The sequence below is a fragment of the Cryptomeria japonica genome, chromosome 9, assembly GCF_030272615.1.
Source record: "Cryptomeria japonica chromosome 9, Sugi_1.0, whole genome shotgun sequence".
Lineage (NCBI taxonomy): Eukaryota > Viridiplantae > Streptophyta > Pinopsida > Cupressales > Cupressaceae > Cryptomeria > Cryptomeria japonica.
The window spans coordinates 458,885,925-458,910,749 of NC_081413.1; the positions used below are offsets into that span (position 1 = coordinate 458,885,925).

At 36.4% G+C, this 24,825-nt stretch overlaps 1 protein-coding gene across 1 annotated transcript in view; it reads right to left on the reverse strand.

The window, feature by feature from the left end:
* Window positions 1-24,825, reverse strand: part of LOC131071659 (metal tolerance protein 2) — a 329,214-nt gene that overhangs the window by 30,704 nt on the left and 273,685 nt on the right. The window contains exons 8-9 of the mRNA XM_058007584.2: window positions 12,506-12,568; window positions 11,254-11,359 (exon numbers count right to left, since the gene is read on the reverse strand). Coding sequence (XP_057863567.2) covers window positions 11,254-11,359; window positions 12,506-12,568 — 169 coding nt within the window. The remainder of the gene's footprint in view (window positions 1-11,253; window positions 11,360-12,505; window positions 12,569-24,825) is intronic.

Consider the following 24,825-nt stretch of genomic DNA (forward strand, 5'->3'; position numbering starts at 1 on the left):
CATGCATTAACAGATGAATTGTTCGACTAAGTGAGCATTCAACCTGATCACAGTTGTCACATCGATCCAAATAGCATCAACATTATCATTGGTCCTTGTTAATATTATCATGGGTCTTATACAGGGTGTGGTATACTCGAAACCAGACTTTGTCCTGTCTTAGACAGGGTACTGCATTCCTTGGAACCAGACAACATGATCATTCTTGTTTTCCACTTTTGACAATGACGATCAGACTGTTTGTTTGACTTGGTTGAATTTGTGCGTCTTATCTTTTTACTGATTTATCTTTGGCTTCGATCATGTTCCTATGTTGCTCGAGGATGTCACTGAGTGATTTAGAGTGACCGGGATGGTTCATGGTCCCTTTCCTTTTTTTTGTTGTGTTTGCTGTTTGTGGAATGTTTGTCACAAACTGGGGCAACTATATCATTGGGTGTCTGTGATAAGTACGTTCGCTTTGTGAACGCCGCACATACCTCGACCCTTGATGTATGCACCCTAGGATGATTCACTCATTCCTTGTGTGCGATATGTCTGTCTTTTGCAAAAGGGGTTGCGTTTCAACTCTGGCCTTCAATGCCATGATGCTTTGCATCCGCTTTGCTACATTAAATAAAGGTTCTCACCTACTTCTGTGCATTGGTGAAAGCAAGTTTTTCTTCGTCTCTAACTGTCCTCTGTCTAATTTCTTCTTACTAACATTTCTTCCGTCAGTTTGGGCAGTCAGTTCGATCTAGTTCTCAAGCAAAATTCATGAAATTGACAATATGAGTTTTTGAGCTACATACCGCTGCTCCCGCATCGTCCGGTCGTCTGTAGGTGCGTACACGTTCCCCAAGGTGATCTGCCATTGGAATGTTCGCCATCTCTCTGCAAGGGTCTTTTTCCTAAGCAACAATTCCTCCACTTTGGCTAGTGCAAATGAGCTCTTTTCCTTCTCCTTGTCTCATTTATAGATCTTTGTCAGTGCCTCGATGGACGTGCATGCTCTCCATCTTATGCTGGTCGCGATCTATTGCACCTTCTATTGCTTGTAATTTGTGCATCCGACCTTCAATTCTTGATATGTTCGAACCTATCATTTTCTATTATTCTTATCGATTAATTGGCCTCTTTTCTGGATGTTTCCGGCCAATTCCTCGAGGGGGCATGCATATGTCATTGTTATTGTCTGGGGCATTTTCATTATTGTTCTTTGAAACAACGCTTAAAATCACATTGTCTCAAAGAGGGGCAAAATGTAGATGTCTAAAAATGGTCAACGCTTGCGGAGTCATACTTTAACATTTGCGCATTGCCTTATTTTAGGGTTCTTGTGTCGCATTAACATTTCTTCTATGTTGCGCACTTGGTCTTTATCATTTGTGAGCACCGAGTCCTCCTTCTGCATTCCTCATTTTTCTTGCTTTCAAATTTGGTCTTGTCGATAACAATCTGCTGTCATGATTTTGGTCGATCTTATCCTATCGCATCAATGTGCGTGCTCATTTATCATCATTTTGGACATCGTCAATCCTAATCGATGATAGAATTAGGGTTTTGTCCTCTTGTCAATCTTTCAATCATCTTTAGCTTGTTAGTAATCATTTGCGATTATCAACTTGTCAATCTCGTCATTTTGCGATCGATTCGTCATCGATCCTTGTCCTTGTCAATCTTGTCATTTTGCAATCGATTTGTCATCGATCCTTGTCCTTGTCAATCTCGTCATTTTGTGATCAATTTGTCATCGATCCTTGTCCTCGTCAATCTCGTCATTTTGCGATCGATTCATCATCGATCTTTGTCCTTTTCAATCATGTCAATTTGGATCAATTAGTCATTGTTCCTCGTCAATTGGCGCCTATCAATTTGGTCTCCTTGTCAATCTTGGTCAATTTGTCATTGATTTTTGTCAACTAATCTCAATCATTTATCAACATTGGTCCTTTGTCAATCAGAATCATGATCGAACCTACATTAATTTCTTATTGTCTTGACCTAATTCCTTGTCCTCTTATTTCTAGGGTTTTATGATTTGTTCATTTAATCATTTTTCTTATTCTTGGTGGGTTAAATAAATCTATTTATTTAGTCCTAGGTCTCTTTCATGAATTAATTAATAGATGAAAACCTATTAATTAATTCACCTAATTTCTATTTCCTCATTTCTAATTTTCCTAATTCCTAATTTCCACCTCATTTTCTAATTTGCTAAATTCAATTTCCACCTAATCAATTCATCTCTAGTCTCTCCCTATTTTTGTGCTTCGGTGGAAGCATGAATTTCTCATGCGTCATACCATTGGCATAGCAAGATGTCATAGGCTTTTAGTCCTCTAACCTTTGCATTGGCAATATGTCATAATTCATGACATAGAAGGTGTCATAACCTTCTTCCTTCAACTCAATTTTGCCATTTTTGAAATCAATTGCCTCTAATATCAATTTCATGCTAATCTTGTCCTCTCTCCAATTTGTCTATAAATTGGATGAGTTTCTTCAATCAAAGGATCGAATCAATCAATCACATTTTCGAGTAACCTTATGCTACAAATTTCATCAACAACTTGCTTTCCACTTGCAAACGCACTTTGTAGGTGAGAACAAAATCAAATTGGAAGGTGAAAGAAGAACAATGGAGCCACATGAAGGAGATATCTGCATTTGGTTTGCTTTGATTTCATTTTCAATATCTTGTCTTCATGTTTTCATTGATTAGATTAGGATTATTTTCATTGCAGTTTTAGGTTTTGTGATTGTCCTAATTGTTATTTGCTTTGATGCATCCTCAATTTCCTAGTCTACAATGTTAATACCACGTTTTTAAGAGGCATAAAGTCCATACAAATGTTAATGCCACAATGACTAAGAGACATAACTTTCTATTGTGAAAAGTCACAAATTGAGTAAGGAATACAAATACGTAAGATTCCATAAACCGTTTCATCGGAATATGGTGACAAACTAATCGATGAGAATTGTTTTAATAAAAAGAATAAACTTACATAAGAAATGATTCATAAAAGATAGAGTCCAACGGTCAATATTTAAAATGGTGTTTTTATTCAAAAGTTGTCTTTACTAGGTGAAAGGATATAAGACACAGCTATTGAGTGATCGGTTGTGACCATTGAATGGAAGGAGATGTTTTAAAGGATATTAATAGAGATTGAAAATGAATGAAGAGAATGTTGTGTGAGGTGTAAATTATAGAGGGAAAGACTCCTTTGATCTGATTTATTTCAGACTTAAGGAGATATTGAAGACTCCAATATAGTGAATGGAGAAGAGTATATTATGAAGGATTAGAGAGAAATCCAAAGCAAATCTGAAGAAGCTATTGCAGAAGAATAGTATGATTATTGTGGTTCAGATTTGAAAAAGAGTTGAAGAGAGATAAGCGATCAGACCTGTAACAAAGTTGAAGGCAGATAAGTGATCAGATCTGTAGCAGACTTGAAGGCAGATTTGTGGAAAGTTCTTCATAGCAGACTTGAGATCAATTTGAGAAGAAAAATTATAGCATAAGGTGCGAAGAGTGGGATCATCCATCATCCTTTAAAAGGTAGAATATTGAATGAGGGGTTGGTGCCTCTACCAATTGTAAAAATAACACATACACAAAATAACATATTTAGTGTTTTTATATCTACTTTGTGTACTTGTGTCCTATATGTTATTTGTAACTAGGTAAGATGGGTTCGGATTGCCTTAAGACAACATCCGAACCTATATAGGACTGGGTCCTATCCTAAAGGGGTAACGTGCCCCCAAGTTAAGCCCAGCCCTATACCTTCACGCCACCCTAAATACTCCATGCCACAATAAATAAATTGGCGCCAAAAGAAGGAAGGCCAACTTGGACTTAATAAAGGTTAAGGTCTCATATAAATAAAGTCAACTTGCAAATACAATTTAATCATTCATAAAATCAGCGAACTAGCTCTGCAAATAAAAGGTGCGAATTTACTCAAGGATTGTGCGAACTTGTCCAAGAGGACATAGGCCTTTTTTGGTGCAGAATTGAAGTGCTTAGAAGTGCAGATCTGTCATACAAAAGGGATCAGATCTGGAGAAGCAAGCTAAGTATTGTATTTGTGCAATTAAGAGAGAATATATAATCTGACCTGTGGGTCTTTAATGCTGGGTTTTTCCTCCTTGGAGGTTTTCCCAGGGTATTTGTGTTTGTCTCTTGTTTACTTGTTTCATTTCTGAGCTTACTGAATTATGGTTTACTAAAATGTTACAAATTTGATTAACAAACTAGGGCATAATTAAAAGACATAAATCTGATTACTGATCTAGGGCACAAAATTAACATGGTATCAGAGCTAAGGTGTCACTAACTTCAGATTTTAGTAAATCATTTGTTGCATATAGTTGCTATTTGTTTTCAGATTAAAATGTCAGGTTTGAGGGCTGAAGATAGACTTGATGGAGCCCTTGATTTTGCTGCTTGGAAAGTCCGTATTCTATTGATCCTTGAAGAGAATGATCTGCTGAAATTCGTAGAAGAAGAAAGGCTGTCCCCTCCAGAAGATGTTGAAGAGCTGAAGCAGTTCAAGAAAGACTCCCTCAAGGCTAGGAAGATCATAATTGAATCTGTCAAGAATCACCTTGTCACTGTCATATCAAAATTTGCGTTCGCTAGGGAAATGATCAAACACTTGGAAGGGATGTATGAAGTCAACAACCTCAGCAGGGCCCTTGCTCTAATACAGCAGCTTCTTCACATGAAAATGAAAGAAGACTCAATCATAGCCTACTTCATGAAGATCAATGAACTAAAGGACAAGCTAAGTACTCTTGATTGCCAAATTTCGGATAAAGATCTTGTTATGATTGCATTAAATGGTCTACCTGATGAATGGGAACCATTCATTCGTAGCTTTGGTGGAAGAGCCAATCGTCCCAACTTTGAGCGTCTTCAATCTGATTGCATTGAAGAGGAATCTCGAATTGAGGTAAGAGGAAAACTCAAGAACTCTCACAAGGATAATCATGTTCTCTTAGCTAAATCTAGGAAAGGTGGACATTGGAAGAAAGAAAAGAGAAGCAAAGACTTTAGATCCTCCTCCTATGATCCAAGGAAGAAGTCAAGAGATTCCTCCCACATTCGTTGCTTCAGATGCGATAAGTATGGTCACTATGCCAGAGATTGTCAGAATGATCCCAAGGAAAGGGAAGTCAATTTAAATGAAGTTGCCGAACAAAGTGAGGATTATCTTCTTATCTTTGCTCTATCCAGCAATGTTCCTATGGACACTAATACGTGGATACTTGACAGTGGTGCCTCTAGACACATCTCAGGTTTTTGTGAGCATCTTTTAGATCTGATTGAAAAAGACATCAACCTTCATGTGGCAATCGGTGATGATGCTCAATACTCGGCAAAAGGTTCTGGTACTACCTCTTTAAAACTAGATTCTGGTATTTCCTTACAACTCTATGATATTCTTTTTGTACCTGGTATTAAAAGAAATCTTATTTCCATTTCTGCCTTAGAAGATAAGGGTTTGCAAATAGCATTTTCTGAAGGGAAAGTACTTGCTTGGTCTAAGAAATCTAATTTCAAAACTACTCATGTTATTAGAAATAGATGTGATAGTTTATATAAGCTTGCAGCTAATCCAATTCAAGCTCTCATCCATGATTCCCCTGAATCATGCGAGCTATGGCATAGACTTGGACATCTACACTTTCAAGCTCTTCCCACTCTTGGTAAAATGGTTAAAGGTATGGCTAAACTTAGTTTATCTCATGATGATGCTTGTAAAGGTTGTGCAATGGGTAAGAATGTAAAGAATCCTTTTCATAAAAGCGATAGTAGGGCTAAAGAAAAGTTAGAACTTATTCATTCAGATTTATGTGGTACTATGTCTGTAGCATCTCCTAGCAGTTTTCTGTATTATGTTATCTTCATAGATGATTTCTCTAGGAAAACAGAGATCTACTTTCTTAAATCTAAAGAGTCTGAAGAAGTCCTAAACACATTTAAAGAATTCAAAGCCTTAGTTGAAAACACTACAGGAAATCGAATTAAATGTTTAAGGTCTGACAATGGAGGTGAATACACCTCAGGTAGTTTCTATGACTTTTGTGTTAAGGCAAGAATTAAGAGGGAGTTCTGTGTTCTCTACAATCCTTAGCATAATGGCGTTGCTGAAAGAAAGAACAGGACCATTGTTGAAGCTGCAAGAGTCATGATCCATGATCAAGACCTGCAACCTTTTCTATGGGCGGAAGCATCCAAAACAGCAGTTTATATTCAGAATAGATGTCATCATCGTGCTCTAAAGGATGTAACTCCTGAAGAAGCCTTTACAGGAATCAAACCTGACATCAACCACCTAAGGATATTCGGGAGCCCGATGTATGTTCATGTGCCTAAAGAAAAACGAATCAAGTTGGATCCATCTGGAAAGAAAGGAATCTTAGTGGGATACAATGAATCTTCCAAAGCCTTCAGGATCTACATTTGAGGTCAAAGGTATGTTGAGGTAAGTAGAGATGTAACTTTTGAAGAAGATATTGCTTTCAAAAGATCTAAAGGTTCATTATCTGACAATAATGATATGGTGATTGAAAATCAAGATTCAATAGTTGATGCTAACCCTGAGATACAAGAGGAGTCCACTGACCTTCTGGATCAGGAAGTTCAGAATGACCCAATAGAACCCATGGACTCTACCGACATACCTCAGGATATTGTGGTCTGCAAGAAGAGACCACTTTGGGTTAGAAACACGACTCAAGATGCTGAAGGATTTGCTGCTCCCAGAGGAACCTTTAGAGATAGCAAGAGATTCCAAAATCATGCCAACCTAAGTCACCAGGTTCGAATTCGAATTCGAAGTTCGACAACTTTGAAATTCGAATGAAGTTCGATGAGGGAAAAATTCGAAATGTATAAAATTCAAATTAAATTCGCCATATGTAATTTTTAAATTGTTTTAATAAATATATGTAATATATCTATAAAATTGCCTAAATAGTTTTACATTGATAAATAGATTTGAAATCGTTACAAAAAGATGACATATTTATAAAATATAAACCATAGGAAACATATGCTAGGGCATGAACGACAGGAAAAAATTGCAGGCAAACTTCTCTTGCAGGCTGCGACTATCACAGGTCCGCGACTACTTCGCCTGCAGGTCGCGAGTCATGACAGATTAAAGATGTGTTTAAAAAATATTAACAGAAGAAGAAGGCCAAAAATTTATTAAAAATAAAATAAAATAAATTTTTTTTTGAAGTTTAGCGAATTTCAACGAATTTTTTTTTTTTTGTTTTGAAGTTCAGCAAATTTCGAACTTCAAGGATGAAATTCGGCCGAACCTGGTGACTTAGACGCCAACTACATTTCTGTGATGTGTAATATCATTGAGTCTGAACCTCACAATGTCGAAGAAGCTATGTCCCATCATGCTTGGAAATCAGCCATGGATGAAGAGCATGGGTCTATCATCAAGAATGATGTCTGGGACATTGTACCCAAACCCAAAAGTAAGTCTGTTGTTTCCTCTAAATGGTTGTTTAAAATTAAGCATAAAGCTCATGGTAGTATTGAAAAATACAAAGCTAGGTTTGTAGCTCGTGGTTTTTCCCAAAAGGAAGGAATAGATTATGAAGAAACTTTTGCTCTTGTTGCTAGATATACTTCTATTAGATCTATAATAGCTATTGCTGCAGCCAAAGGTTGGGAACTGCATCAAATGGACGTTAAGACAGCCTTCGTCCATGGTGTTATTGAGGAGGAAGTCTATATTGAGCAACCAGAAGGTTATGCAATCCATAAAAGAGATTTTCATGTTTGCAGGTTGAAGAAAGCCTTATATGGGCTCAAACAGGCTCCTCGTGCTTGGTATGAAAGAATTGATAAGTACTTACTAAGCTTAGGATTTCGTAAGAAAGATGTTGATGCTAACATTTACTTAAAGATTTATGATGATGATATGCTTATTTTGGTTTTGTATGTGGATGATTTATTTCTCATTGGTGAAAATAAATTAATCATAAGATGCAAGAAAGAATTAGCCTCAGAATTTGAAATGAAGGATTTAGGACTAATGCATTACTTCCTAGGGTTAGAAGTATGGCAAAAATCCAATGAAATTTTTCTAAGTCAAGGAAAATATACTATTGATATTCTGAAAAGATTTAGAATGATGGATTGTAAACCCATGCATACTCCTATGGAATCTAACTTAAAGAAGTTAAGTGTTTCTGCAGCTAACTTTGATTTTGCAGATCCATCTGAGTATAGGCAGATGATTGGATCATTAATGTATCTAGTCAATACAAGGCCAGATATCTGTTATGCTGTGAATGCCCTCAGTCAATTCATGAGCTTGCCTAAACTTGTTCACCTGGTGGCTGCCAAGCACATCCTAAGATACCTGCGTGGCACTATTGGTTATGGGCTGAAGTATTCGCTTAACACTTCAATCTTCTTGGAAGGCTATTCAGATTCAGATTGGGCAGGAAGTGTCAAGGACAGGAAAAGTACTTCGGGTATCTGCTTCAACTTGGCCTCTGCAGTGATCTCTTGGGCATGTAGAAAGCAATCTTCCGTAGCATTGAGCACTGCAGAAGCTGAGTACATTGCAGCATCTATTGCATCCAGAGAAGCAGTGTGGCTTCGCAAACTCCTCGTTGGATTATTTGGTCAAGCTAGTGGTCCTACCACCATTCATTGTGATAATCAAAGCTATATAAAAATGTCAGTAAATCCTGTGTTCCATGACTGGTCCAAACATGTGGAAACGCACGATCACTTCATTTGGGATATGGTGCAAAGAGGCGCCATTCAACTAAAGTACATTAGCATGGATAAACAGGTTGCGAACATCCTTACCAAACCCTTATCCAGAGTGAAGTTCGAATACTTTAGAGACAGACTTGGTATTGTGGAAAACAGAACCCTGATTGAGAGGGAGCTCCAATATCAATGACTCTATCTGTAGCCCTTTGATCATTCTTTGCTTGTGTGCAAGAATGAATTGTGTTCAATCTATGCTTGTGTGCTAGAACCATCCTATGCTTGTGTGCTAGGTGGAAGATGTAATTCTATGCTTGTGTGCTAGATCCATTCTATGCTTGTATGCTAGATGGAACTCTAAAAGGTTCAGATTATGTATTCTCTTCTTCCCTAGTTAAGAGGGAGTGTTATTTGTAACTAGGTAAGATGGGTTCGGATTGCCTTAAGAGAACATCCGAACCCATATAGGACTAGGTCCTATCCTAAAGGGGTAGCGTGCCCCCAAGTTAAGCCCAGCCCTATACCTTCACGCCACCCTAAATACTCCACGCCACAATAAATAAATTGGCGTCAAAAGAAGGAAGGCCGACTTGGACTTAATAAAGGTTAAGGTCTCATATAAATAAAGTCAACTTGCAAATACAATTCAATCATTCATAAAATCAGCGAACTAGCTCTGCAAATAAAAGGTGCGAATTTACTCAAGGATTGTGCGAACTTGTCCAAGAGGACATAGGCCTTTTTTGGTGCAGAATTGAAGTGCTTAGAAGTGCAGATCTGTCATACAAAAGGGATCAGATCTGGAGAAGCAAACTAAGTATTGTATTTGTGCAATTAAGAGAGAATATATAATCTGACCTGTGGGTCTTTAATGCTGGGTTTTTCCTCCTTGGAGGTTTTCCCAGGGTATTTGTGTTTGTCTCTTGTTTACTTGTTTCATTTCTGAGCTTACTGAATTATGGTTTACTAAAATGTTACAAATCTGATTAACAAACTAGGGCATAATTAAAAGACATAAATCTGATTACTGATCTAGGGCACAAAATTAACACTATAGACTTGTATTATTAATAAAATTGAATTCTGAAAAAGTGTGTTATACTGATTCCGTCACCCCCCCCCCCCCCCCCCCTCTTAGTATAACTATGGGATCAACACTTCCAACCGTATTTTGATATGCAAACCTGTTTTGGACAAGAATGTGCAAAAAAAGGTGAAAAGAAAATTAAAAATCCAAACTACCAAACTTTTTAACTTGTTGGATGTGCATGTGAGAGTCCAACTCTAGGATTTGTGATTCTGACTCCAGGACTTGGCAAGTCACAGGCCAGGACTTGGCAAGTTTTTGTCAAGACTCATTAAGACTCAATTTGCAAGTCCTAGGCAAGTCGACTCGGCAAGCTTTAGGACTTGCAAGTCCAACAAGTCTTTGGAAAAACTCACCGAGTCCTAAAACACTGGTTCTATCACATATTACACCTATCTAGTCAACTCACTCGAAATGTGGAATATAGTTACAGCAACAAAATTGCCTACAACAAAAGTTGCTAAAAGAAATCTATTTTTTTTATGTTTTTTCCGAGTTTCTGGTATATGGAGACCAGGGGATGGTGGGACACATTTTGAAGAGGGGATTTTTTTAGGCCATTTTTAGAAGACGAGGAAGGGGACAGATATATATAGGTAAAAATATAGGTACATTTTAGATACCCATATGATAACATTGATAAAGATGCAAATCAGCAGATGTAATCATATTGACATATACATTATAGTATCAAAGTTTCAAAATTACTTAGTAAAACACAATGAAAAAAGTTCACGAGTGATGAGAGTCAAACAAATTAATAGTACTACTTAATTGCTTCCATAATTCATGTCAAACAGTCAATGTCCATTTGATATAAATAATACTGCATACACCAAAATGCCCAAAGGTGAGAAGTTTGCAATATAAATCTCAAAATGACAAAGTCACAAATGTGCAAAACATAGTAACAGAAAGTATGGGGTCCACTTAGAAAGCCAAAAAAAATTAAAAATTGAAAATTTGCTATTCTTTTTTGTTGGAAAAGTCAGCTGAAAATTAAGGGATGGCTGATTGTCCCCGGGATGATCAGGGGATATCCACGCATCTCTTGGCCATCTTGGGGACAATGGCCAACCATACCTTGGGCATCTCCAAGACATCTCCTTCAATAGGGGATGTCCCCGAAAACAAAGATGCATTTTAGGGATGCCTGGGAAACATCGCCAAGGTGTCCCCCGTCCCCGGAACATCCACAAAATGGGGACTTGGCCTAAAACCATAGGGGACACATCCCTGCATACCCCTAGTTTTCTTATCAAATTGTGAGGGGTCACCTAGATTTGATTGACTACTTTGGTTTAAGTTCTATTTTACATCAAAATTCTGAACAAACTAATGAAAATGTTAAACATCTGCTCATAGACATCTAGAAAACTATACTTCAAACAACTGCAAAAGTTGAACTTCATACCAATGTGTATAAATACTTCTGCTACTTCAGAATGTCTTTCATGAAGTTCATGTCTAACAGTCTCACCAATGTTATGAGCTGCACTGACACTTAGAAATGGATCCACCTGCATTAGTCCTCTAGAATTCAGTTTCTACTACATTAACCTCCAAATTGTCAAAATCAATTCTGAGAAAAACAAAAGAAAATTTAACAGAAACCACATAGAGATAAACTAAAATGAAAACACTTACACTTGACAAAAAATATAGAACATCTCAGATTTATTTACAATGCAGAATACAACCTTACAGCCAACATAAAATTAAATGGACTATTTACACCTCAGGATGAAAGGAAGAGGCTTATACACGAGCATAACTGAGTAAAAGGTTACCAAAATAAATAAATGAAATTCTTAAGAGTATCATGAAAAACCTCCTAAAGAGATTATGTGAAACAATCATTCTATCCAACAAATTATCGATTTTCATCAAAAGTTTCTTAAACATATACCAAAGATATTACAATTTATCTGACATCCCAATTGTGTCACATAAACTGATGGGAATCCTCAATGAAACAAGTAAAACTTTAAAAGTATGTTGGATTGGATATAAAATACCCCTTTGGACAGCCACAAGACAGCCTACGAGTCCTGCCTAGCTAGCAATACTACTGAAGTGGCCACCTTTAAGTACGTTGTCAAGGGATATCCCTGCCCACACAGAATTGAAGACTTTAAATACCTAAGAAGAATTTCATTTCCATACTTCCCAAAAGGCATTCCTAACTCTTGCTCTCATTGTAGTTTGAACTAAGTGATTTCTTGTGTTATAAATTTGACACTTGTACTTCACTGACTGACATAGTTGGGGATTAGCTTTCTTTAAAGGGGTGTACTGAATCTAAAATCCCTCTTAAACTGTAATCTTTAAGGGATCTCAAAACCACATGATATAGGACTTGTTTCAAAGTTGCTGCAGTTTTCCCAACTCAATGTCTGTCATTATCTTATAACAAATCAAATTGAGCAAGAAAGCCATTAAATGCTATAATTAAAAGTTAGAAATATCTGAGTAAAATAGAAATAGTTACATATGTAACAAATACGTTTATGAAAAATGAGTACTGAAATTCCATAAAAAGGAACTCACACATGCAGATGTTTAGAAATAAAATACAAGGAAAATTTTACAATTTGAATACCACCCTTCACATTGTTAAGCTAGAACATAATACATGATTTTGAAGGAATGGGGCAGTAATATACCTCAATGTGAATGTCGAGGTGCACCAATGATCCCGCTTTCCGGCCCCTCAAGTGATGACAACCCTAAAACACAGAAGATACAAATGCTCCCAATGAATATTACTAAGAAAAAGATTATTTGGTCTTCTTCAACTAATGATCATATACTTAATTTCCTGTTAACCAATTGACATGCATCATATGCAGTATATTGAATATTAGAAAGCAAATCAGACTCCCTTATTCATTTTACAAACTATTTGTCATAAAAAGCAATGAAACACTTACTATACAGTCTTGGATGTTACGATAATATTGAGATCAATCTAACTCATTTGTTAAAACTTAGACAGTTCTGCTGAGCGGCATGTCATCAACATTAATCAACAAATTCTTAGCATTAACATAAATGACACATTGACATTCATCCACATCAATAAGACTAAGATGTCTAGTAACATCAACAGGGAGCATGATCCACATTACACCAAGATCTTGCCAGAAATATTACAATGGAGAATTCAGATGACACCAATGTCAAGGAAAGTCACATAGAGAGATTGGAAGAAACACCCTGAAACAATGCTACAAGACTCGGACTTATCTGAGACTGGATGAGCTTATTTTTTACTCAGAATCAGACTCACTGCCTAGACTCGGAAAAAAACTAGGCAAAGACTCGACGAATTGGAAAACCCAAGAAATTTAAATATTTTTAAGGATTTAAAACTTGTTTCATGCGCCCTTTAATAAATAGAAGCTAATTTGATCACATATACAAGTATGCATCGATCACATAAATATAACTATAAATGCAAATTTTAGCTAAAGAACAAACTTAGATATACAAATATTGTCAAATGTATACAAAACTCATGGAATATGAAACACATCCAATCAAAACAAATATCAAAACTAATATGATAAGTCTATGGCTCTGAGGAGGTTGCATTACTCATCCCAACATCACGACAAGTCATACATTGACATCTAAGATAGGTCCAAGATAATGATGCAGCATTCATACTTGCTTAAACTTATAGTTTGATGGGGGTTTGGGGGCAACATCAAAATGGGGTTGAGGGGTACCACCCCTCGTAGGGGTCTGAAGGTAGTGTCCCCCATGGGTCGAGGGGCAATGCGCCTTGCAGGGGTTTGGGGGCAATGCCCCTAGAGGGATCGAGGGGAAGCATCTAATGGAGACCTCAAAACCATACAAACTTCATGCCCACACCATTTTCATATTTTTTAAAAATCCTAGATGGGCATTGTTGATGGTGTTTTTTATGCACTATGCAACACAAAATAAAATACTAAGTATTATATCCTCTACTGAACAAAGACTCCCCAAATGCTATGCTGCGTGATCAAATGGGATGACTCCAAGGTTCTCAAATGTCAAGTTTTGACGTGCTCTTGGATAGACTCAATTGCTTGATGTGATATTGCTAGAATCACAAGGTGGACTTAAGTTGAATGCTTGAATGCTTGAATGCTTGGATGTTGCTAGAACTTGGAAATTTCACTTGATTGAAAAAAAAGGAAAAAAGGATGAGGGTTGAGAAAGCTAATCTACTCCTAAGAATGCAAGAGCGATGGACAATCTTTGATGAAACTCAACTAAGCTTTTCTTTGACATGCAGCAAACAACTCCACAAGGCTAGTGCAAATTTCTAGAGATAGCTTGATGATTTTCAAATCACCACTACAAGCAGACACCATCAAGTTGATGCATATCAATGGAGAAGTGATAATTGAAGCTAAGCTTGGCTAAGATGGATCCAGTTGACTATGCAAGACACTTTACAATCAGCAAGGTGTTAATAGTATGGATGTACGAATTTCACCATTGATCATGCACAAAGTTCTTCCATTCATCTAAACAACATGAAAATCAAATTGAGAAGTAGAGATCATGCAAATTGCTGAATCAACATATGAATTTCACCATATCTTCAATGAAGTTTACATGCTTCTTCCAACAAAGCCTTGGCAACAATCTTTGCCTTCTCTTCCTACTCTACTCTAACTACTATTTGCTATTGATCTACCCTTGAACTACTCACTATTCGCTATTACCTTTTATAAATGAAAGAGTGGAGCCTTAAATAGCGCTCTCATTATGATTGAGTGGCTCATATTGATTCGTGATCAATGGCCAAGATTGAAGCATAGAAACCCTAATTAGGGCTTGTTACACCCATTACAAATCATTTAATGCTTGACCAATGACAAATTGCAATAAAATGGACACATGCCCTTCCTTGAATAATTGACCAACATATGATAACGGTAGGTGCATCAAACTTTGTGCCCACAAGTGGTAGTTATCCATTTGATGGATAAGCTAGGTACATTGAATCCGGACACCCTAGCTTGAAATAACATAATTGGATAAACAAGCATGTCATAAACCAAACAAGCATAGTTCTAGATATTGGACATGGTTCATCTTAGCCTTCTTCAGGACGAAAACCCTCCTGGAGAAGATTGGTTCCAGTGGTGAAAGATCTACCTTGACCAATGTAGTGAGATTTTTGCAAAATCTCAGGTTGTGCAGAGTTTGCAGGATTGAGAGTTGAAGAGTTTAGTCCTGATTCAATTTTACTAGGTTTGCAATTCTGGTTCGTTAAAGTAATTTTAAGTTGTGTGTGTGTTTGTGCTGGAAGGTTAAATGCATCAATTATTTTAGTTGTAAGTTGCTGGGTTATATCTTAATCGTATCATCTACAGCAATTAAACAAGGTTTGATTGCATGGGTTTGAATAAGATATTTGTAGGGCATATGGTTTGAGGATTGATTGAGGGCATAAGTTTTTTCAAGTACACTAGATGGATGGATTAAGATAAGGTTATTATGAAGTGTGAAATTAAAATTAGAAATATCAATGAGTGGGGCACACATAAGAAATGAAATTGAAAAGTGTGAAATAAAAAATCTAAAATCCTAGTTGAATTGCACACCTATCATAAGAAGACTGAAACCTTTATTTTGAAACTCAAATACATTATTAAGCACATGCATGTAAAGGAAAAGGGGGCTTCTATTTTTAGAAGGTGATTTCAATACCCAAGGGGTTACCTAACAAAGGTGGGGAAATAATGTAAATTTCAAAAAATTGCTATCACCATTTATTAATTCATACCTTAAATGTAAGAACAATTTTTAGCTTCAAAAATTGTAAATGTTACTTATAAGTGACTTTTGCGGGGTGAAATCAAATTTGTTATAGGGAATCTACACATAGGTTGAAAGTGTCCACGTCTATGTAACAAAGAATACAAATTAACTTCAAGATCCAAATTTGAACTATAGCAACCGCCTCTAAAAGAAGAAAATTATTTCAAATTTTGAATAGATTCCACTCAACAAGTGCATGCATGTATAAGAAAATACGTTGCTTTCATTATAGGGTCAAACTATATGTTCAGGGACCCACCTCAACAAAGAATTTTTTTCTCTCAAATTAGAAATTTCTTCTTGCAAATGCCATGCTAATTAAAACAAATCAATCCAAGCAAAAAATAAAAATTGCAATATTTAGGCACGCACATAATCATAGAGAAGCTGTAATTAAATTCAAGCTTGCAAAATGTATAACAAGGGCACGCTTATACAAAGGCTAAAAGGGTGCTTGTGTTGTAAATTTGTAATTCCAAATCACTTTGAAAGGTGTGCCTAAAAATGAAGGCCAACCAAATTTATGTAGAAATCTAAAACTATTTATTAATAGATCTCAAAATGGCCAACTAAGATCTACATTATGTTTTCAAAATCCCCACTGACACCTAGACGTTTGTCAGGGGGCGGGGAGACGTCCAGAAGTCTCCCGTCACCCAGCCATTAAAAGCAATAAACTTTTTAATTTTAAAAAAAATGAGCTATTTTTTTTGGGTTGGAGGGTAACCTTAATTTGATGTGGGCCCCAACCCTTACACCAATACAACACAAAACCACCAAATTTGATGATTTCATTCACATTTCTAAGTCTGATTTTTTTTTTCCAGCAAGTTGAAGAGGAGAAAAAGCTTGGTGAAGTCTGATTGAAGGAGTGAAAAGAGTGAGTGCAAGTGTGAGAGGAATGAGGAACAAGAAGAAGAGGAAGAGGATTCTACAACATTTTGGAGAGATTTTTCAAGCACAAGGTAGGGTTTTTCTTGTTTTTTGTTAGTTTTATTTTCTGATTTTCAATTCTTTGTTTGTTTAAACTTGTTTTTTTTATTCATTTCAAAATCAGATTTGATGTTGAATTTTGAGGGCAAAATGATGAATGAATCATTCATCATTTTGCCCTCAAGAGTCAAGATTCAACATTAAATTTTAAATAATAATAAATATTAAATTATAAATTATATATTTAAAATTTTGTAACTTGTTTTCAAAATTGAAATTTCAAATTTGTTTTTCAATTTGTTAAACTACACTGAATTTATTTTTATTTTTATTTTGTGAAATGCAATGTCACTATCACAATGAGCTCCCATGACATGAGTGAGGATGAGATGGAAATCCATTCTCATAGTGAAAATGATTCAAATTTTGAACCCGAGGCTGAGGGGGGTGACCATGGGGCTGATCCTAGAGCCCAATCTAGTTCCATGGCGAGTGCAACAACTAGTACCGGTTGCCCTTTAGAGTTGTTGGCACAGTATGATAGGGGTGCTTATGATCCTAAACCTCCTCTAAGATAGTTTGCTTCAAGAGTACAAGGCACATCACGTACAGATTGGGGAACAAGGAAGTGGCAGTGCAACATTTGTGGGGTTGCATGGTTTGGTAGAATCACTAGAGTGAATGTACACTTCCTTTTTTGGAAAGAAAAAGGTGTGGACCATTGTAAGTTCTTGGCAAAGCCTAAAAATATAGAGTACATAATCGAGATGAACAAGCTTTGGAGCATTCCAGATGATAGAGAAGTTTCAGTCCCTACTACTTTGTTTGCTAGGGCAGTGTAATGTCCCTTTCCGCCTAGCTCAATAATATATACCATTGCCAACCTATTTTATTCCCATAGGCTAAGGCATAGAATAATAAAGGGAATAAATTAATAATTAATAAAGGGTGGTCTTCAAATTTTAAGTTTATAGGATATTCCTAATTAATTATAACTAGGAGACCACTTCATTAATAAGCCAGGTGGCTAAGCTTTTTGGGTGATTTAATTATTATATGCCTAAGTCGAGACTTTAATGAAAAGGGCGACTTATTTATCTTGAGCAGTTTATTATCATCTCTTTGTATTTAATTACCCATCAACAATTTGGAGCGCCTACTATAAGATATGGTGAGAAATATCAATTATTAAAATGGTTTGCATTGCCTTGATGTGAGAAAGACTTTATAAGGGAAATCAATATTGGAGGCTCAATTATTCACGACTTCATTTTATTATTTCTCTTTTTACTCTGAGCATCAATCCTTGAAGAAAATCAACCGGACGAAACCCCTAGAGGTTGGATGTTTTGGACGACACCTAAGGACACTTGTTGATGGATTCATTGCTGGTTGGGTGAAATCGCAGCACTCTTATTGCAGCCTCAGATACACCAAAACTCGCAGACGATTTGTCATTTAGCTGGGTGATCATTTGGAAATCTGAATTTGTAATGTCCCCTTTATCGACTAGAATGGGTATGCAGGGAACATCACTCGAATCTCTCTTCCGAAAATATGAGCTCTATCACCCACAGGGCTGGATCGATAATGCTATCTCTGGTTTATAATGGAAACCTGCAGGCAATGTTATGATATCTGATTTATTAATGATATGATGCACCGGCAGAGTATTCTCTTAGAAGTTACTAGTGTTGTGACTAGTTATCAATGAACACTTGCGTTTTAATGGGTGATGTATCTACTTTACAATTTAGACTAAGTGATTCCTTGGATGCCGTAACTGATATATGTTGTCCTGCATCAGTAAAGCTGATTATGCGTGGGTTATAATCCAACTAATTCCCTCGGTGGATAAGAAGGTGAGAGGTGGTACCTATTCCCTCTACGATTTTCCTAGTTATATCTTGCTTGGTGAAAGGTTTGCAACCTTTGGATACAGAAAAGACATATCTCTTCCAACCATTCCTCTTCCTAACAAAGATCTAACTTAATTGCATCTTTTTTTTGGTTAATCGATTATATCGATAGAAAGATAATTGTTTACATCATTCTTTCATAATTATTCCTTAGTGTTGGGTTTGATTGCAAAATCCATTTATAATCAATAGGTGTGTGTTTGCTTATAACCATAAAGAGTTGTATCCTCAGCAGCGCTGCATATTAGTCCCTTATCGCTATAGCGGAGGTCTATGTGCCCTTCAACATTAAGGATGAATTTTCCACGATACTTTGAATAGTATTTATCTGTATTGTATTAACATCGACCTGGGCTAGATATTTCCCAAATTCCTTCTATCTCCTTGTCTAGCTGATATCGATAATCACTGTTTTGAGTATCATCCATACTTAGGCTATTTGACATCAATTTGGCATATCGTCCATGTATCATAGTTATCTATACTCGTATGCACTCACCGGATATTTATTTTAATATTATTATTTATTTATATTACTTATATTATTATTATTTGATAAATATGAATTTAATATTTAGAAATATAAATTTTATATTAAATCTTATTTGTTATTAATAAATAATAATCATATATAACAATAATAATAAATAATAATCATAACAAATAATAATAAACAACATAAATGAGACGATGTTCCAATATTATTAAATGTTAATTAATAAATGTTTTAATTATCCTATTTATTTAATCACAATAATCCAATGTCCAAAGAGCGGTTATGACAGGCAGCCCTTCAACAGAGCCAACAAGTGCAACATACTTCTCATACATTGCAAACGAGAGGAATGATGTCTAGACCTTCACCCACTTCCACTTCTAGTGCCATGCCCCAATAACGAGCGGCTAAGGGGACAAGGAAATGCAAGATGCGGAGTAACCACATAGCTGATTTGTTAATGTGCAGTTGAAGGATGAAATAGATGAGTCCATTGGCAGGTTCTTTGCCAATGGCACCCCATTTCATGTTGCATGGTCTCATTATATGGAGATGATGTCTATGGTGGCGAAGAGAGGACCATCATATGTGCCACCAGGTGAGACGAAATTGAGGACCACGATCTTGGATAAGAGCTATTCCAAGATCAATATTTTGATGAAGAAGATGAAGGAATGTTGGGTGGCATCTGGGTGCAACATAGTTATGGATGGGTGGACGAACATTAGCCATCGCCCACTCATCAACATCATGGTCACATGTGCAAACGACCTATACTTCCTTAGAGAAATTGATTGTATAGGGCATCGCAAAGATGCTGATTTTTAGTTTGAGGTCCTCAACGAGGCTATTGAGGAGGTTCGGCCACAAAATGTGGTCCAAGTAGTGACAAATGCAACCCATGTGTGTAGAGCAGTAGGGAAACTCATTGAGGCAGCCTATAGACATATTTGGTGGATCCCATGTTGTGTGCATTCCATGAACAATGCACTCAAGGACATGGAGAAGATTGATTGGATTAATGGAGTGGTTAGCGATGCGAGAGATGTGCAGATGTTTATTTGCAACCACCACACTTCACATGCACTCTTCACGACCTTCGTGAAGGAGTTCTTGAAACCAGTTGAGACCAGATATGCATCCTATTTTATCCTCTTGGAGAGAATGATTGAGTTGCAAGAGGCATTGCAACTCATAGTTATGACTATAGAGTGGAATAGGTGGGCCGAGGCCAAGACAGAGTAGGGGAGAAGGGTGAAGGAGATAGTGAAGAGTGATGTGTTTTGGACTGATGCGAAATACATTGTCTCCATTTCTCCAGTATTCCAGGTCATCAGATATGGGGATGGGGATGCACCTAACCTTGGAGAGGTGTATGAGTGCATCGACTCTATGCTTGACCAGATGAGGGCCGTTGTGCGAGTGAAGGACCCCACCCTAGCATTCTACAATGAGCACATCTAGCCAATCATTCAATGTAGATGGGACAAGATAAACACTCTTTTTCATATGGCTGCCTATGGCTTGAACCCTAAGTGGTACAAGGCTAGACCAGGTACCGATCTAGGATGATGAGGTGAAGGTGGGGTTCTTTAGGAGCATAGAGAAGATGTATGATTCTAGAGATGTCGGCATAATTTGCACTGAGTGGGGAAAATTTGCCACTCTTAGAGGCTATTTAGATGCAACAAAGATGGATATAGAAACTATGGCACACGAGGACCCACTTTTGTGGTGGAATTGTCATGGCTCAAAATATTTGACCACCACACTAGCTATCCGTATGCTATCCCAGGTTTCCAATTCTTCAACTGCTGAGAGGAATTGGTCTAGATATAGCTTCATCCACTCTCTTAAGAGGAACAAACTTACCTCTAAGAGAGCAAAGAAGCTCATGGTTGTACATGGTGCTTTGTGTCTCATGGACCACAAGATACTTGTGTACAAGAAGAGTCCAATGGCACGATGGTATGTAGAGCTAGAGGAGCCATCACAGATTGATGAGGATGATCCTACCACTTTAGATGCAAAGCTGGTTGGTGTGAGCTTGAGGGATATTGACTGTGGGGAGTCCAGCAATTCCAATGATGAGGAGTTTGCACTTGCAAATGATTAGAGGCCTCCCTTCACTACATTTTGAGTTTTGACATTTTGGCATTTTGTCTTTTGTAATGCTATTGCTATTTGCTACTCATTGTAATGATGTATCATGTAATCATCTTTATAGACTTTGTGATATCTCATATCAGATATTCATATTTTCGATATAATAGAAATCTCCAATTTGACAATTTCAATTGTCAAATTTCATTTAGCAATTAGAATTCAAGAAATCTTCGTATTTAGATTTAGTATTTCAAATTTTGCTACTTAGTATTTTAGTATTTACTATTTTACTGATTTCCTATAGTTTCATTTGAAATGTAATTCTTATACTACTATCTATACATCTTTTCCCAGCTAGTTTTTCAAGTACTATAAGTATATGTATAACTATATCAGCACCACCACTCTGCCATCGTCCCCAAACTTAGGTCCTTTGTCCCTGTGTCCCCTTGTCTCCTTGTCCCCAACGGTCATGGAACACTGATTAATAAGGGGCATAACCTATCGCTTTTTATAAAAGAAAAATGAAATACCCTATAATGTAGGTCTTCATTAACAAAGACAAAGAAAGGCACAAATATATGCCAAAATGAGGATCATGCATTCCAAACAATATGATCATCATCTTGTCATAATTTATTATCCCAAATTTTAAATAATGATGCTTTTAATAAGGTCTTGTAAAAAAATTATCAAAACTTGGGTCTCTTCAAACTAGCCTTTCTTATGTTCACTACATAGTGCCTGTAGGTCTTATATATTATAAAATGCTTTACATGTGGAAGAATTATAATGTGCTAGGACTTATACAATAAAGCATCTAAAATGACCATAGATATTATATGTCCTTAGGTATTATTTTGTTGGTTGAAAATTTTGTACACTTGGGGAAATATACAAAATTGTGGTTTCAACCACAGCGTCTAAGTAAAACTCTCCTAATAAAGGGAAGGCTCCCCCTATCTAACTAAAACTTTGAAAATAAAATAGGATGCGACAGCAATCTTTCTTCTTCTTTCAAGAAAGACAATATCCTTTTCTCTTCACAGAAAAGGATAGCGATTTGATATAAACAACACTAACCACTTTCAAAATGAAATGAGAGAAAGGAAATGAAGTTTCCTGAAAGTGCAAAGACTTCCGTCACTTCCTTCGGGACGGGACAGCAATATCATGCTCAAAGACTTGATTATGTGAAGTCCTATCTACCCTTTTCTATACTAATGCTATAAAGAACAAATTATAACAGCTCAAAGACTAGAATATCTTATTCTTTTCTACTTAAAACAATGGGAAGTAGTATAAGCTCAAAGACTCACAGCTAATTCTCACAAAATCTATTCCTAAATTTTCCCAAGAACAAGTGAAAGCACAAAGACTTACAACGTCTCTCAACAAAATATTTATTTTAATCTATATTAACCTCAACTACTTGCAGTACAAAGACTGCAAATCAGATGTGATTAAGCTCTTTAAGAAACACATGCAAGAAAGATAATATAGAACACAAACTCAAGTATGTAGCACAAAGACTCAAAGCTTGAGCAATTTCCTTCTATTCCTTTCAATTCTTGAATTCACACATGAAAGCTGACTTCTTTGCTGTAAATTTGGCAAAGTTTTTGCTTGCTTTCCAAAAGATAATGATTACAATAGACCCCTCAAGTATTTATAGAAGAGGAGCCTTGAGAAAAAGGTGGGAGGATCCTAACTAACTTGAGAGATTCTCTCAACCACCAAGATTTATTCAATAACTAACTATGACTTATTCCAACTACAGTCCTAATTGAACACAACTTGTAGTTGCTTCACATGTAATTACAAAAGTGCAAGTGATGAGTTAACTTGCAATTACAAAGTTATTTTTTACATGTAACTTGTCAAAACAAAATTACAAATGCATAACTAAAACTATTCCATGTGTCTAAAGACACGACTCTAATTGCATCATCCTTTGTCTGTGATGATCTTCATGTCGCTTTAGGATGCTAGAACTTGAAGTATTCTGGATTAGTAAAGACATCTTGAAGCGGAACGGGAACTTGCATCCTTGTCTTCTTGCTTGGGGTAGTACTATCTTTTCAGGAGGGAAAGGGTTGCCTTCCTCTTTTCATGTCATGACCATCTTTGTCTTGAAAGCATTCTATGCTCTCAACCATGAATTGTTGTTGTATCTCTTCTTTGTACCATCCTTCATTCTTGAAATCTTCTTGCAAAATAAGGCCCATGCCTTAATCCATTGATTTGGTAGATCGTGTGTGCAAACCGAACTAACAAGGGAAGGGATAAATTGATGCAAAAATGGGCTCACAAGTGAATTTCGGGTTTTGGAAGTTGCATTACATGTGTGGGAAAAACAAGAGCATTAACTTGCAATTGTGGAGAACAAACATGCAACTTCATATGTGTAATGGGTAACTACAAGTTTGCACTTGTAATTGGACCTTTAGAACTCATTTTCAAGTGTCTTTTGAGTGCATTTTGGACCAATTTCGGGTTCTGGATGGCTAACTGCAAGTAGACTTTAAATGGGGAAAATGAATGAAGGTGTGAAATGAGTGGATGAAATGGTGGGAATAGGGATCTTGATATGAGAGAAATGAAGCTTATGACCAAAAACAACAAGTGCGGATGGTTATGAATGGATTTTTGAAGAACTTTTCCATGTTGATCACATGAAAAATGGGAAGAACTTTTACTTGTAATCAAGTTTTAAAACCCGATTTTGAAAGGATGAATATTTTCCAGTTTAGAAACTTGGAGTTTCACCAAAAGATGATTAAAATATTCCAGCCAAAGGGGAAGATCAATTATTTTCATCCTACTTGTAATCGGGATTTAAAATCCTGAATACAAGTAAAGAGGGAAAATGGGGAAGAACAATGCAATTCACAAATTGCTATCAAAGGGGAAAATCTCTCTCACAAAAACCGATTTTATGAAAGAGCAAAACAAAACTAACAACTATCATGAAGAGAAAGAATCTTTTATAGAAAAAAGAAGAAGATTCAAACCCTAGCCACGTTTTTGAAAAAATGCCATATGTATCAAAATGCCCATTAAAAGCATGAAGAATCGGTCAAGTAAAGCACCCAACCTCCACGCCTAGGCAAGACAAGCCAAAACGATTTAGGAAAGACAAGATTCGTGGCACTTGAATGAGGCAAATCGTGGTATTTTTCAAAAAAGTTTTTGCTATTAAAACCCCATAAAACCAGCGATAATGTCTTCCAAATGGCATGAAGAGAGTTGGAAAATGCATGAAAATAGAAAGGAATCCAAAACGCCTTCCTCCCTGAATTTCTCCACAAAAATCATTGGAAATCTTCAACAAAATCCTCCAATATTGCTGGTCAGGTTTTTGGGAAAGAACAACAAGTTTAAAATTGCATGCAATAAGGAAAATCGGGTTTTTGAGAGCAAACAACAAGTTTAAAATGTTACTTTTCTCTCAACAAGGCAAAATTGGGTTTTAAAAATCTAATTGCAAGTTTAAAATTTCACTTTTTCCATCAACAAGGCAAAATCGGGTTTTAAAAATGCAATTACAAGTTTAAAATTCCCCAATTTGCACTTTATGGAGAAACTCGGGTTTTTTGGGCAAAATAGCAAGTTTAAAATGTCACTTTATTTCAATTCTAGGCAAAATCGGGTTTTGGAGAGAGATGTGCAAGTTACAAATTACTTGTAAAGGGAAAATAAAATC